General features: G+C 44.1%; 1 protein-coding gene across 2 annotated transcripts; it reads left to right on the top strand.

Annotated features, from left to right (window-relative positions):
- Positions 1-9,113: 9,113 nt before the first annotated feature.
- Positions 9,114-15,854, top strand: LOC141009908 (uncharacterized). Of its 2 annotated transcripts, XR_012180160.1 has the most exons (4): positions 9,114-9,202; positions 11,384-12,003; positions 12,083-14,272; positions 14,311-15,854. XR_012180160.1 is itself a non-coding variant. In XM_073482651.1 (3 exons), exons 2-3 carry the CDS (start codon positions 11,426-11,428, stop codon positions 13,005-13,007), a joined length of 1,503 nt encoding a protein of 500 aa, XP_073338752.1. In that variant the 5' UTR covers positions 9,114-9,202; positions 11,384-11,425; the 3' UTR covers positions 13,008-15,854. The 2 variants fall into 2 exon arrangements, 1 of the variants encoding a protein (XP_073338752.1); XM_073482651.1 differs by having other exon boundaries at positions 12,083-15,854.
- The last annotated feature ends 1,144 nt before the right edge of the window (positions 15,855-16,998 follow it).

Below are 16,998 nucleotides of genomic sequence, written 5' to 3'. Positions count from 1 at the left end.
AAACAACAATACTTCAATCAAAAAAGTTGCTTCAAACAAAAAAACCTTCACTTCTATCAAAAAAAACATTTTCAAGCAACAAAAATAGTGTTCAAATGCATTTTTTTGAGTCTCAAATATATTTTTGCATTCAAACACTTTTTTTCTTTGATTGAAACGGTTTTTTTGATTGAAAATATATTTTTTGATTGAAGCAACCTTTTTTTTGATTGAATAATAAAGACACAAATCTACCTTCATAGTAAAACATTATCCTGGAATATTTAAAGTTTTTGGATTTCACAGATAAAATAAAATAAAATTATCCTGCAAAACGTTTTTCCACCAGCTCTCAGGTCATAAACTCTGAAAACTGCTGAGATCAAACAGGAAACGATCACAAGAGAAAAAAACATTCTTCACCCCGCAGGACAGAAACATGATGAGCAGGAAGAAACTACCCGAACACACACACACACACACACACACACACACACACACACACACACACACAGATAAGCTTCCTGTTTACTGCAGCTGATGAGGTCACACCCTCCATCAGGAGGACACTGATAGAGCTGTGACATCACTCTGACTTCAGTCTGTTTAAAACCCTCAGAGGTCAGAGAGTATTACTGTAGTACTTTAGTACTGTAGTACTGTCATACTGTAGTACTTTAGTACTGTAGTACTTTAGTACTGTACAGTACAGGAGGACACTGTACAAGACAGCCACAGGACCGAGGGCCAGGGGGCTCCAGGTCCTTGTTCTGGCCCTGGTCCTGGTCCTGGCCTCAGTGGACTCTGCTCTGTTTGTTCAGGTGTTTTATTCAGACTGTTTACCTGCAGGTTCAGGTGAGTGTGCAGGTCAAAGATCTTCAACACAGACAGATGATCCACGTGATGATCCTGAGAACTGAACTGACCTGAGGACAATTTACACTCACAGTGATCACTGAACTGAACTCTGATCACTTCATTGATCAGAGACAAGAGTCTCTACTGACATGTCAACAAGTCACAGTCTGGTCAACACGTCCAGGTCATAGAAGACGAGTCAGTCGACTTTCTTGTCGTCACTTGTAGTCGCAGAAGTCTGCAGCTCTGCTGAGATCTCACATACTCCACAGATTAATCAATAAACTGATCGACTCAAAATAATCAACATTTCTTCTGATCGCTTCTGAAAACAACAACTTGGTTTCCCACGTTTATTTATTTAATTATTTATTTATATTTACATGATATATCTTCTCAATTTGTTTTTCACTTAGTTTCAGGCATGAAAAAAACACAAAGATTTTTCTTCCAGGATTTTTTTCCTGGAGAACTGAACTCTGCTGCAGCTGACAGAAAAATGAGACTTACAAAAACTTTTTTTTTCTCCTGCAAAATCGGTTTCACACACGAATAAAAATCTCCTGAAAAATAAAAGAATTTTCACGTGTTGTCACAGATGAAAAAATATTTAATGAACTCTAAACTTTCTCCCACCAGGTCTCAGATCAGACAGAAAATAGATCACCTGAAAAAACATTTCCTCACTGGCCCCTCAGGGCCTCCGTAGAATTCAAAGGTAGCTCCAAAACTACAGGGTGCAGCATAACCGCTAACTGCTGCTCACTGTACTCTGCTGTAGTGACTAGCTGCTGTTAGCTAGTAGCTCAGTTAGCTGTGGACCGAAGTGTCCCTGTTATATCAGTGAAGACGTCTGGACATGAGGCCAGGACCGAACTCAGCCTCTGAGAGCGACGGAGGTCAGTGTGAAGACAGGGGACACAGTACAGAGGTGATTTACAGCAGCTCTGACCAGGACTATGACTCCGGGGACGAGAAGACACGGCAGGCGGGGACAATGTTTTCACGTTACTCTGTGAACTGAGGATTTATTTGGACCGAACCAGAGGTGACTGTGGAGACGAACCAACACTGTTCTGGTGACTTTGATGGAGTTAATGTCCAGTTAAGAGTTTAAAGTCAGAACTAGTGAGACTGTTTCCTCAAAATACTTCAACTTTTTTTGGAGATTTGAATTTGAAAAGTTGGAATAATTTCTCAGAATTCTGACTGAAGAATCAAACATCAGTTTGAATGAAGTGTGTTTGACGATGAGTTAACGAGGAGACGAAGCTCGTCTGAGTTCAGTCAGAGAGAAACTTGAGTTCAGACGGTTGGATTTTTCTGTTTAGAAGGAAAATAGATGTCAGAATATTTCCTCTGACGTTTAGTGAGTTTGTTTTGTTGACTTGTTAGACTCAGTGGTGAACTTTTACATCTCCAGCTGAAACTACAGGCTGTCAGACTGTCACCTCTGAGCTACACAGTGCTGTTAGGAGGCTAGCTGGTTAGCATGCTAACTTCAGTAGACGCCTGTGACATCATCACTGTTGTTTCTTCACTCTGATGATGACGTTAGCTCAGTTTGAATATTGAAACTTTATTTAAATCTGTTTGGTCTCAACATGTGTTCACTGGTTTGTTTGCAGCCTGCAGACAGTCGTGACCTTTGACCTGCAGAGACTCAGGTGAGTTCACGCAGCTGTGTTTGTGTACTTCAGGGCCATCAGGACAACACAGCGCTGTGGACTCAGCTGTGTTTGAACAGACAGCAGGTGACCTGGTTGGATGTTTATGCTCATCTGTGTCAAGTGTTTGGATTTATTCATTTATTATTTCATTCATCTGGATTATTTTCTGTTAGAAGATTAAAAACATCTAGAAATGATTAACTGAAGTTTTTGTTTCTCTTTGAACAGAAAACTGAAGTTTTCAGGATTTTCCAGTTGGAACTTTTCTGTGTTTTATTTTCAGATTCATTTCTAGTTTTTAATGTTTTGACGGACTTTTTTTTTCTTCTTCCTGTTTTTAAAGTGAAATCAGCCTCAAACACAAACACGTGTGTCTGACGATCAGCTGATCAACAAACAGCTTCTTTGTCTGTTCAGATGAGTTTAAACTCAATATAAAATAATCGTGAAGTAAATGTCCTTCGTTCATGGTTTCACTGAAGTAAAAGTACTAAAGTATTACTTAAAGTATTACATTATTTTACCACTTCACTACTGTTGGATACTTCATATATGAGTATAAATATCTTAAACAGTAACTTCAGCTGTCAGACTAAAGAAAGTCGACTTTTAAAAGTAACTAAATTTGATAGAATTTAAATCCTCAGGAAACATTTTTGAGGTACTTCACCTGACTACAGTTACTAAGTTACTGTCTCTCCACAGTTACTCTGGTGTTTGAGTTTGTTGTTTTTTCCCCAGAATTCATTGCAGCCTGCAGTCTCAGCTGACTGTGGAGCTGTTGGCAGAGAGCGCCGCCTGCTGGAGACTCACTGATCTGTACATCTCCTCTCTGACTGCAGCTTCTTTAAGTCAACACATTATTATCATTATTATTATTATTATTATTGTTATTATCATCATACTGATTATAATCTAACGGTGCAGCGCTTCATCACAGGACGATTGTTCAATATTTCAACTGACCTGATTAAATGTTTTCAGTAACTGAAACTTTCAGACTGAAAGTTTCTGACAGTTAAATCTAAATATTACTCAACATCATCTACACTGTGGTCAGTGTCAGACACGTGTTTCTATCTCTACATATATAAAGAGAGACAGTTGTCATACGTAACAGTTTAATGCACATATTTGTTTTACATTTTATTTTATAGAATTGTATTTTTTTAGTCTATTCTTTATTTAATATTTCTCTATACAAAGACACTTCTGTTTTAAAGGATCGACTGTAACATGACCTCGTTTCCCCTCAGTGATCAATAAACTACTTCTGATTCTGATTCAATAATGATTTTATATTATTATATTTGTGTGTCTGTGCTGCACTGATCACTGACACTCCTCAGCTCAATGACAATAAAGGCTTTCTGTTCTGTTACAGTTCGTTCTGTAACAGAACGTTCTGTAACAGTCCGTTCTGTTACAGTCCGTTCTGTTACAGAACGTTCTGTTAGTCTGTTCTGTTAGTCTGTTCTGTTACAGTCCGTTCTGTTACAGTCCGTTCTGTTACAGTCCGTTCTGTTACAGTCTGTTCTGTAACAGTCTGTTCTGTTACAGTCCGTTCTGTAACAGTCCGTTCTGTTACAGTCTGTTCTGTTACAGTCTGTTCTGTTACAGTTCGTTCTGTTACAGTCCGTTCTGTAACAGTCCGTTCTGTTACAGTCCGTTCTGTAACAGTCCGTTCTGTAACAGTCCGTTCTGTTACAGTCTGTTCTGTTACAGTCTGTTCTGTTACAGTCCGTTCTGTTACAGTCCGTTCTGTAACAGTCCGTTCTGGTACAGTCTGTTCTGTTACAGTCCGTTCTGTTACAGTCTGCGTGCTCAGTGTTCAGTGTGTAAAGATTTCTTCAGTAATGAAGTGTTTTTATATTTTAAGTGTGAGCTGTAAAAACTCCAGATTAATGTTTATGTCTCCTGTTTGTTCGACATCTTGTTCTTCAAAACAAATATGTAACTAAAAATGTTTTTATTTCACTTTAATGAAGAAAAGTTCTGACTGTAAATCTGGAACATCTAAACAGACGAGGCTCAAACTGATTATCAGTGATTTTTCTGTCACATTGCTGATCAGATAAAGACGTGCAGCTTCCAGAAACACACACACACACACACACAGAAACACACACACACACGCACACAGAAACACACACACACACACACACACACACACACACACACACACACACAGAAACACACACACGCACACAGAAACACACACACACACACACACACACACAGAAACACACACACGCACACAGAAACACACACACACACACAGAAACACACACACGCACACAGAAACACACAGAAACACACACACAGAAACACACACACACACAGAAACACACACACACACACACACACACACACACACACACACAGAAACACACACACACACACACACACACACACACAGAAACACACACACACACGCACACAGAAACACACACACACACACACACACACACACACACACACACACGCACACACACACACACAGCTCAGTGTCCAGACGCTTAGCAGCAGAGATGTCTCACCTTCCGTCTCTGCAGCACTGATGAACGTCCTCATGAGGACAGCAGGTCCAGACTGTCCAACACGTCAGCGCCACCAGGTGTTCAGGCGGAGCAGGGTGGAGACCGCGCCGTGACGTCACAGATCACAGTCAGACCGAAGCGGTCATGAAACTGGTCCTGGTCCATGGTGTCAGTGTGAACAGCACCACCCGGGACAGGCCCGACCTGTCGCTGTGCTCCGCGTCAGATCAGCAGGTTCAAAATGGCGTCACTGTGGGCGCAGACTTCTCGCTTAGCTAAATCACCTGAGGCGTCTTCATGGACCACCTGTCCCCGCTCTGACGTCTTTAAACGTCACTCTGGGGAACTGAAGCTGGTTGGTTGATGCACCGCCTCTGAACCGGAACGTTAGCGGGTTGACCTGCGACGTTAGCCTGGATGTAGCCTTGACGTTAGCCGTTAGCCTCGATGTAGCCTTGACGTTAGACGTTAGCCTCGATGTAGCCTTGACGTTTGCCTGGATGTAGCCTTGACGTTAGCCGCTAGCCTCGATGTAGCCTTGACGTTAGCCGCTAGCCTCGATGTAGCCTTGACGTTAGCCTGGATGTTAGCCGTCAGGCTCGACGTTAGCCCGGCTGTTGCTCCGCCCCCTGGCATCACACTGTGGGGACGGGACAGACTCACTCTCGCTGAATGTTTTTTTGTTCAGTTGCTCCCAAAATAATGAATAACGTGTTTCTGTTTCGCGCCATCAGGTGAACAGCCGCTCCACCACGACAACACGCTCACAGGTCAATACGTCACGCGTCACTTGACCTTGACGTAGGCACGTAGCTGGTAGATTTCGGGGCGTGGCCGCCAGGGGCGCTGATGAGAACAGACTCAATAAAATATATCGGTCCAAACAGTTCATATCCCATAATAACCTGGTAGCTATGACTACAACATCTGACACATTGAGTAAGGGCAGATTTTCTATAAATAGTGACTAATAATAATAATGTATGATTATATTATAATTAGTTACTAGTATTAATATAATTAATATTATAATTAATCATTAATGACAAACAGGATTTAACAGAAAAATAACATGCAGAATGAAAGTAGAAAAAAGGAGAGAAACACTTCTTATAGTTGATTTCTTTGTATTTTATTCAAAAACTTAGTCAGTGGAGTTATTGATGATCGATCAGACAGCTGATCACCGTCCACATGAGATATAAATATGAGTCAGGCGCAGTGACGTGTCAGCTCAGTTTTTAACAGAAATCACAGAGGACCTGACCTGTCTGATCGATATCTGATCATTAAAGTGACTTTTCAAATTATGTCTTTCTACAAAAGCACGTGCCAGCTGGTTCCAGGTGATTAATGTCATGTGTTTGGTTTTGTCTCCATCTCATACCTTTTGATTTCTGCACATTAATCTGCAGATTTATTGGTTCTGAGTATTTCCTTATGTTTTTCTGCTTTTTTAATGCCCCTTCTACCAAAGCAGATCAATACTATATCACTGATTTATACTTGCAAGTCATACATGAATCCCATATTCTAAAAAGTGGAGATATATTAAAACCTTTAATTTGCAGCCTGTTAAACATGTATTTGTTATGATTTCTGACAGTGTCTGATCCCCTCTGTCTGATCTGCATTCTCTATAGCCAATGTTTATGTTTATGTTTATGATTAATAATAAAATGTTTATTATTGTCTGTTTGTGTCTCTGTAATGAGCTGCTGTCTGACTGTGGTTAAATGAAGACCACGAGTTTCAGCTGAAAACACAAACACGACTGTCACACACACTCAAGGACAATAATGAACTTCCATTCTCAAATCGACATTTTCCATCGTCTTCAAACGGGTCAGTGAAGGGCGGGAAACAGGCTGCACCGCCACTGAATTATACAACGTTGGATTTTTGTCAGATTGACTCGCAGAGCAGTTTGTTTATTTTAATGCCGAATTAACCAGAAGACTATAAGGATTATAAATATGTGTGACATGATCACTGGCCGTGTACAGAGTAGATGTAAGAGAAGAGACTATCTTAAAATCCTTGTTTTTTCATTGGAGTTCAACATGTCCTGACAGAACGTTATTTATGTTATTCTTCGGTAGAAATACACAGAGATGAACAAACACTGATTTCACACATTCTGCACAAAGATTTCACTCAAACGTGCAGAAATGATCATGAAAACACGAACTTAGTTTTAAACCGCTCGGTCTCTGTCCAATCAGAACCCGCTCTGAAGCTTCACGACACCTCGCGACATTTGGGGGCAGAGTTTGCGGGTTTTCATTCCGTCAGCCAATCAGATTCGATGCACCGAGCAGGCTGCGCAGCAGCTCAACCAATCACAGAGCAGAGAGGATCCGGACGCTCCGCCGCGTGCCGCCTCTCTGCCGCAGCGGTCCATAGACTCTGACTGGCGACCTGCCGCTCCGTGCCGCTCCGCGCCGCTCTCTGCCGCTGCGCTCCGCGTCAGGGACGTCGCAGCAGCGGTTGCTAGCCGACAGGCTGCCGCTGCTCTCCGGCTGGGATGTGACAGAGGTGCGGCTACAGAACCGAGCCAGATTCTCAGCGAGGGCCCAACCGGGACCAACGGGACCGTTCCGGGTCAAACAGTAAGTGTTGGTGTTCAAGATGAGTTGCGTGATTTGGGCGGTAAAAGGCGACGGGGCGGTGTGTGCGTGCGTGTGTGTGTGTGTCTGCGTGTGTGTGTGTGTGTGTGTGTGTGCTGTGACTCGACATCAGCTGGAGTCTCAGCAGATGTTCACATCAAAAAGGTGAAAAATACCGGAACAGAACCGGAACAAAGCCGCTACAGGACGGTTAGAGAGACAGTGACGCTGCTGCGGAGGCCTGAATATTTACTGCTCTGCTCCTCTTCATCCTCTCCTCCTCCTCCTCCTCCTCCTCCTCCTCCTCCTCCTCTGTGAGCCCGTCTTCATCAGTAGGAGACAGGACATGTTCAACAGAGACATGATGATGTGAGAGGAGGTCAGAAATATGACTCAGTGTTTCATACAGGCCTTCTGCCGACTGATACCGTGTCAGTTATTACAATCATCATCATCATCATCATCATCACCATCATCAATATCATTATTACATGTGAAACCATCAGCAGCTGTGTCCACTCTGCTCATCAGCTTATATCGATCACAGAAGATAAAACAAGACCTGCCTGCACAGACAGAACCAGAACCACCAGAGACAGTCTTCACTACAGAGACCACAGTTACATCACGTTAAAGCTGAAGAGACAGAACCACACATGAAGGTTCTGACAGTGAAGGATATGAGAGAACTGGACAGTACACAGAAGTAATCAGAGTACTACACACTGGTGTCAGAGTTATAGTAGATACGTGTCGTAGGGCTGCAGCGTCGCCTCCTGTGATTTGATAATAATAATAATGATAATGATAATAATGATGATAATAGAGGCAGACTGTGTGATGACAGACAGACTGATGGGGACAGAAGTCTGTGAAGCTCCACAGAATCAGCACAAATGTACTTCCTTTAACAAACTCCAAAATAAAATCCCTCAGACAGCAGAGATGAACGTCTCAGAGCTTCGACACTCATCAGTATGTGCAGATATTCTGCTAATGTAGCTGAGAGGTTTCTGCTCCTCCTCCTGACTAACAGAACGCATCTGACTGGCTCCTTATAATATTGATATTTATTTTTATAATATTTATTTAACAAACTGACGAGCTTCAAATTCAGACTGTGAAAATGCACCTGAGCAGTTACCTGTGTTAAAGTTATCTTATGTGTTTGTGCCAGCGCTGACAGCAGCCTTCATCAGTATTATATAATTATAATGTATCAGCCACAGACTTTCAGTGACCCAAAGATAGTTGAGTTATTTTGGCTCCTAATAGAAAATACATTGAGCACATTTTAACCGTTTTATAGGTCTTTATTTTACATTTCGGTTAACTGCATGAACGGGTGTATTTTATTTTTTTGACATTTTTTTTTTATGTTATTGGTTTTATTTTGAAGGACAAGCCGCCGTACTTCCGTTCTTTACAACCATTTAATCCTTTCCCACAATGCTTTGTGTCCACGTCCCCTGCTTCCTGTTTATTGTGACCGTCTCCACCGGTAAAATTGTATCGTTTGCGCCGCTGTGCCTCCGCCGAACGCCCGGTGAGTAACAGAACCTGACCCGTTCGACGGCTGGATCCGGTCCGCGTCGTTTGTTCCGCGGGGTGATCTTTTATTTTGACAGTTGACGGTCGGGGCAGAGAGATCCCTCCTCTGCTTCCTCATCACTGACACTGAGCCCGGCCGAGCCCCGGAACTCCACTCAGAAACTCCATCATTTAACACCTCCAGCGTGCAACGAGCAGAAAATACATTTTAAAAGGATTTAAGACATTTTGCACAATAAAGGCGTCTTGTAATAATTTCGGCAGTCAGATAATCAACCAATGAATTCTTAATATGAAAGAAATGCCATCTTAAATAATGGATACCTGCCAGCAGCCGCCCTCCGCGGGAGGTTCGCCGACAGGTACCGGCGGCGGTAATGACGACATCTGTCACACGCGTTGACGCCGGGTTCGGGTCTGGTGCTGCCAGTTTTATCTGATGGGTTTCAGTCTCGACAGTCGTTTCATGGATCCGTCCGTCAGCGAGCCGAGCCTCCCGGCCGGCGTGCAGACAGTAAAAATGGCAGATATTTGAATGGAGTTCGGCGGGTTAAAATAACGAGGCAAAGTGTCAGAGAGCAGCCTGATGACGATCTTCACGTCACTGTGGCAACAGCTTCAGTATGACGGAGCTCGCGTGACGTCACGACGCAAAGTAATGACTTAATATAAAATGATGTTTGGGCTGACAGGAGGTCAGAGGTCACCTGTGTTTATATCGACTGTGACGTCACTGATCGTCAGTCTGACCTGTTCTCTGATGTCTAACTATTGATAACACATCAACATTCATGTCCTGTTTGATCAATAATGATTATTAATAATCTGTTGATCAGTCAGCCTCTAAACTGATATTAAATGTACGATCAGTTCACTGTGGTAGGAAACAAAGGCTATTGATTAATCAGCTGTGATTGATCAATCAGTAAATATCAGCTCTGGCTGATGATGGCGGTGGGCAGTGTGGATTTCTTCTTCTATGGTGTCACTTTGTATGATATGATTTGATCAGGACAGATCGATAATAATTAGGGCTGTGACAAACAACCACTTTGATTATTGATCAGAAAACAGGAGTCCAACCGTCCAGTGAGAAAGAAATCTGACAGAGGATTGATCAGTGACTGATCGGGTCATTATTGGTGATTAATATTGACATCAATAAATCATCACTGTCAGAAACTATATTGATATTGAATGATTTCAGTTATTGATTAAGCAGAACGAGTCAAACGGCCTCTCTGGTGTGTTTCCAGTGAACTCGGTGTGAAGACGTCAGCTTCACCTCATTATTGTCTTAAAATCTATAAACCAACAATAAATTGAGACAAATCAAGTATTCTGATGTTTTTCTTCTTAATGTTACGGTGCATTTAATATTTAATGATTAATATTTTAATATTTGGAGTGATCTGACAACTTCAGCCTGAAGTGTTTGTAACAGATTAAATAATATTGATTGAATTGATCATGTAAAGATCAGCTGAGAGGAAACCAGAAGAAACGTGTGGAGCTTCTTCCCGTAACAAACAAGATCGACTCGATCGAATCAATAATTTTATTCTAAAACATCAGAAAACTGAAACATTCAGTTCAGACATGAAACTGATATTTTTGTGTTTCTGATAAAATTCTTAAAGTAATTTCTGAATTATCTTCTGTTGGACTGATCAATTAATCGACTAATCGGTTTATTAATGTTGCTGTGAACAGATACAAATGTTTATTATGTCATATAGAAATAATGTAAATGACATTTGTTCTGTTTGACCTCCTGTCGACTGCTGATGATGTCAAAATCTGTTTGAGTTTATTTTCCAGAAAATTTCATCATCAATTAATCTCTCCTCTCTCCATCCTCTCTCTCCTGCCTCCTGCCTCTCTTTCCTCCTCCTCCTCCTGCCTCTCTCCTCTTCTCCTCCTGCCTCTCTCCTCCTCCTCTTCTCTCTCCTGCCTCTCTCTCCTCCTCTTCCTCCTGCCTCTCTCCTCCTCCTCTTCTCTCTCCTGCCTCTCTCTCCTCCTCCTCCTCCTGCCTCTCTCCTCCTCCTCTTCTCTCTCCTGCCTCTCTCTCCTCTTCTCCTCCTGCCTCTCTCTCCTCCTCCTCCTCCTCTTCTCTCTCCTCCTCTTCCTCCTGCCTCTCTCTCCTTCGTCTTCTCCTCCTCCTCCTCCTCTTCAGGCCTGTAGCAGCTCCTCTTCCTCAGCGCGGCCCCGGTTCAGGATGGAGGACTCGGAGACGGAGCTGGCAGTGTCAGAGTCGGACGCCCTGGGAGCAGACTTCATCACGGTGGAGCTGGACACGCAGCCCATCGAGTACGTGGTGAAGTGGGCGGAGGTCGGCTCCAAGTTCACCATCTCCTGCGTGAAGAAGGATTCGGACGACCCATCGGACCTGACGGCCGACCAGCTGAAGATCGAGACGGACGAGGCCTTCTTCGCTCCCTATGAGGAGGTGTACCCCTGTGAGGTGACGGAGCAGAGTGTGGAGATAAAGACAGACTCTGACGAGGATGAGGAGGACACCGAGGAGGAGCAGGAGGTGCTGGTGGAGGCGGGGAGCAGCCAGTTGGACGGAGAGGTCGACTCGGACCAAGCCGACTTTGAGCCCGACGAGCGTCAGTACCGCTGCACCTACTGCGGGAAGTGTTACAGCCACGCCTCCAGCCTGTACCGCCACCAGCAGACACACACGGGCAAGAGCGGCGGGGCGGCGCCGCCCACCAAACGGGCGCTGGAGCCGACCCATCAGGAGGCGCGCTACACCTGTCCTCACTGCGGGATGAGCTTCAAAGGCAGCAGGTCGGTACTCAGATAAACAACTGCTCTCACTCAGTTTTCTGTTCTGTTTCTTTTGTTTATTGTTTGTTGTCGTTGTCAGGATGCTCGGCAGTCACCTGCGGCTGCACGGGAAGCGGCGGATCCACCCCTGCAACATCTGTGGGAAGGAGTTTAACCACAGCTCCAGCCTGTCGCGCCACCGCCTCATCCACAAGAAAGGAAAAGGCCTCCCCAAGGACGTCACCCTCAGTCCCAACATGGCCGCCCTGCGCCACTCGCTGAAGGCTGGCGGCAAGAACAAGAAGACCAAGCGGCAGCAGCAGCAGAGGCAGCAGCAGCAGCAGCAGCAGCACGTGGCAACCGCCATCATTCAGAGTCAGGGCGTCGGTGGTGGCAGCGATAAGTTCTACGCCTGCCCGCAGTGCGACATGAGCTTCAGGACATCCACGCAGCTGTCCAAACACCAGGTGACCCACGTTAAGGAGCTGCTGGACAACTACACGCCTGGCAAAGAGAACCTGGGCGAGACCTCGTCCGACCTCAAGATTCGCCTCAAGCTCTGCTCCCGTGACAAGCCCAACTTCTACACTCTCTGCAAGAAGAACCGCCGTCGTCGGGGGGGACGGCCCGGCAAACGGAGCTCCGCCATCTCCGAGGAAGAGGAGGAGGGAGGAGGGGGAGGGGGAGGCGCAGGTCGTCACGGCTGCAGCCAATGCGGGAAGCGCTTCAGCCACGCCTCCAGCCTGGCGCGGCACCAGCAGACCCACAGGGCGATGGATGGTGGCGGGCGAGCCAAGCTGCAGCAGCACCAGAAGCAGCTTCACATCAAGACTGGACTCCCCGCCGCCAAGACCAAGACCTACACCTGCGCCGCCTGCAACAAGACCTTCATGCACTCGTCCAGCTTCTCCCGCCACAAGAAGGCCCACATGGAGGAGGAGCAGCGGGCGCAGGCCGCCGCCGCCAAGCGCCGGAAGAGGGTCGTCTTAGACGAGACCGCTCCACTGGAGTCCGACTCGGAGTGAAATCACCCGGCTCTGGGCTGGGTTTGGACTGGTTCTGGACCTGTTCTGAGGTGGTTCTGAATCAGCACTGACTGGTTCTGGACTGGTTTGGGACCAGTCTGGAAAGTTGTTATATATGAAAGTTCTGGACCAGTACACCACCAGTTCTGGACCAGTTGGAGTCAGATTCTGGGCCGCTCACGGCAGTTTGTTTGTCCAGGTTTCAAGAACTGGAACTGATTCTTCTCTGGTGTAGATAGCAGCAGGACATCCATATATGGTCGTATGGTGGGGGGACCTCCAAATATGGTCATATCCATATATGGTCATGACCGACCGTTAGCTAATTGCTCTTAAGGATGGGATTAGATTTAAAGTGTTACCCCACAGCCCCACCCCTGTCTCGCCCCTCCTCCACAGGCCCCGCCCCTCCCACACCTGTCTGTCAGGTGTCACACGGACGCTGTCCGCTTCATTCTGTCCTCTCTACACTCCATTTCCCATCAACCACCTGGGGAGAACTGGGAGCTACAGCCAGGCCATGCCCACCTGCCACCATATTTCCCATAAGCCCCGGGACCTGTCAGTCAGACCTCCGCAGCAGAGCATTGTGGGAAACTGAGTCTCTGCAGAAAAGAGTCAGAACAAATAAACCTGCAGATTCAGTTTAAAATTACATGAAAAATATTCAGAGTGCTGAGACGGAAGTTTAATAACGACAAAAACAACAGAACAAAATAAAACAAGTAAATCGGCGTCAGAGAGCGAACATCAGATATTCAAACAAACCCCGCCCCTCTGTTCCTCCAATCAGATCAATAGTCTTTCTTTAACCCTCACAGAATATAAACCCTTTTTTATGTATTTTTTTCCAAATTCTAATAATTTAAATTTCATTCGACATTTTAGTTATTGTAAAGATTTTTTGACAGAAATCCAAAACTAAAATAACATTTTTACTTCACGTGACGTCTGAATCAAACAGAGACTATCAGGGATCCAGAACTCAAAGATGCTCCGTTACTGTGAGAAGAAAATGAGAAGCTGAACACAGGAAGTGTTTGACGATAAACAACACAATTATTGCAGATTAATTTCTTGTTGATCGATTCAGTCCGAAAAATAATTTCAGAACAAAAATCTGTTCATCAATAAAAATGACAAAAATAATACGTCAGTTTTGTCATTAGTAAACCTCCGTACAGGTCTGATCTGGTCCAGGTCTGGTTCAGGTCTGATCTGGTCCAGGTCTGGTTCAGGTCTGATCTGGTCCAGGTCTGGTCCAGGTCTGATCTGGTCCAGGTCTGGTCCAGGTCTGGTTCAGGTCTGGTTCAGGTCTGATGTGGTCCCTCCGCTCGTCTCAACATTTGTTTTCTTTCCTCAGCGACGTCAACGCCCAGTTCCTTTCTGGTTTTGCTCAGAGTGATTCTGATTGGCTGAAGTTCTTATCAGCGCGTTCTGATTGGTTGACTGTTTGATGTTTTAAAGGTTAAAATGTGAAATCTGAGCAGACGATCTGATTGGTCAGAGCTGGCGTTCCTCCACTTTATCGTTTGCATGAAGACTATAACCTGCAGCTAGTCGGCCATATTTGTAGTTTTTCAGCTGTGTGTGTGTTTGCTGACCGGTCTGCAGCGTCTGACGTCTGGATTTCTTGTTTTAGCGGCGAGCGGTCGTGTTTGGAGGTCGACGGGGAAACTGCACTACTTATTTATGAATTTGGAACAATGTTGTATTATATAAATATTAATGGTATTTAATGTGATTCACAATGAAAAAAAACAAAAACACCACCGCCACCTTCAACGTTCAGCATCGCCATCCTCAACTGCAGCCGACAGGAAGTGACTCCGACAGACGACAACCAGTTCTTTCACAGTAAAAGCCTCCACGTCAGTTTGTTCAAGAGCTCTGTGAAGTAAAAACAGATGATGTGACAGTCCGGAGGATTTCAAGCAGAATCTGGACCAACAAACAAACAACAAACAAACAGAAATTCAAAGTTATCTTTATTGGTCGATTGAAAGGACAAAAAAACAGTCAATCATCATTTATTGATCAATTTATTGGATTGTGTGATCAGAAGAGTTTGTGACGTCTGAGTCTGTTGGTGGAGTTTAAGTATTGATCCTGAAGCAGCTGATTGGATAAAGACTCTGACGGGCATCTTGGATCAAACATGGACGACAGACGGAGCAGCTTCAGCCAAACACCCCACCCCCACCCCCACCCCCACCCCCACGTTCTGTTTCCTGTTTGTCGAGCCGTCAGACGGCGGTCAACACTTTGAGTTTGTGAATAACATTTTACTGTGTGAATTGGATTTAATTTAATTTAATGGTGACCTATTTATAAATGTGTGTAGGCGGCTGACAGTCGCACTACCAACCTCCCGTAGAAAATCAAAAGATCTCCTCCTCCTGCTCCTCCTACTCCTTCTTCTTCCTCCTGCTGCTCCTCCTCCTCCTCTTCTTCTTCCTCCTCCTCCTGCTGCTTCTCCTCCTCCTCCTCTTCTTCTCCTGCTCCTCCTCCTCCTCCTGCTGCCCCTCTTCTTCTTCTTCTTCTTCTTCCTCCTCCTGCTCCTCCTCCTCCTCTTCCTCTTCCTCCTCCTCCTCCTCCTCCTCCTCCTCCTCCTCTTCCTCTTCCTCTTCCTCTTCCTCTTCCTCCTCCTCCTGGTTTGTGTTCTCAGTTCCGGGCCTCTGTTGGATCCATGTTGTGTTGGTTTGTTTCCTCTTTGGTTCTTCGTGGTTCCAGCGAAGCTTCACCTGCAGATAGAAGGTTGTTCGTCATTGTATCGTGTTTGCCAATAGAATAAAAACCCAGTGGACATGTTTTGTCTTGCGTTTTGTAATAAACCTTTAAAACAAGTTTCCTCTCGGTGTCGTCACTCAGTCAACATGAAGAGGCAGTGTGAACCCTGAAGGTGTTGTATGGAGCCCAGAGAGGACGTGAAGACACTTTACAATCACTCTGGTTCCTTACAGACACTTCGTGTTGTCTTTGTTTGTCAGATTAATGTGGGGCTGAACTTTTCTCAGTTCATGTCTGAAAATAAAACTGATTTATTGTTATTTATTGTTGTTATTAATCGAACTACTTAATAAGCACATGTTGTAAATGATCCTCAGTGTCTCTGATGTTCAACACAATCACTAACATGACCTTCAGCCAGAAAGTAATCAGAGTACTGTGCTGCAGGAGGTCCTGTAGGTGTTTGTAGCTGCAGCTGCTCACTGTGGCCACCAGAGGGCAGCAAACATTCATCATATCTGTGTTTAACGAGAGGACGACAGTTCAGTCATAAAACACCAGAGAAGAAAAGACAGAGTCACACAGAGGAGGACGGCGACGGCACAGACGTTTCCCTTTTACAATGTTTACACGAATATATATATATATATATATATATATATATATATATATACATATATATATATATATATATATATATATACACATATATATATATATATACATATATATATATATATACATATATATATATATACATATATATATATATACATATATATATATATACATATATATATATATATATATATATATATATATATATATATATATATATATATATATATATATATATAAATAAAGTAAAGTTTAAATAAGAAACATACATAAAAAATGTTTTAAATTATACAAATAATAACAAGCGTTCACACAAACAAACAGAAACATGTTGAGGTTTCATATTGTCTCAGAAGCTTCTGACTGTTTAATTAACTGAAGTATAATCTTCAGACGTCAGGTCGAGATTTACAAAGTTTGTGTTAATTAAATATTTTGCACAATGAAGAATGAAATCAATCAGATATTCAGGAGTAGTCGTATCATCAGTGGAAGAAATGCTTTCAGGCCTCCTCCGGTGGAAACCCGGCATCTACTGTCACAACATGAACTGTGGTTGTCCGGCAACAGAAAGTGGACATACAGGTCTCAAAATGTCCTCCAGAGTCCTTGTGGACTTATGGTCCGACCGTGAGACATCTGA

The sequence above is a fragment of the Pagrus major genome, chromosome 15 (assembly GCF_040436345.1).
Source record: "Pagrus major chromosome 15, Pma_NU_1.0".
In the NCBI taxonomy this organism is placed as follows: domain Eukaryota; kingdom Metazoa; phylum Chordata; class Actinopteri; order Spariformes; family Sparidae; genus Pagrus; species Pagrus major.
The sequence above is the reverse complement of the archived record's forward strand: the minus strand, read 5'-3'. Positions and strand labels throughout refer to the sequence as shown.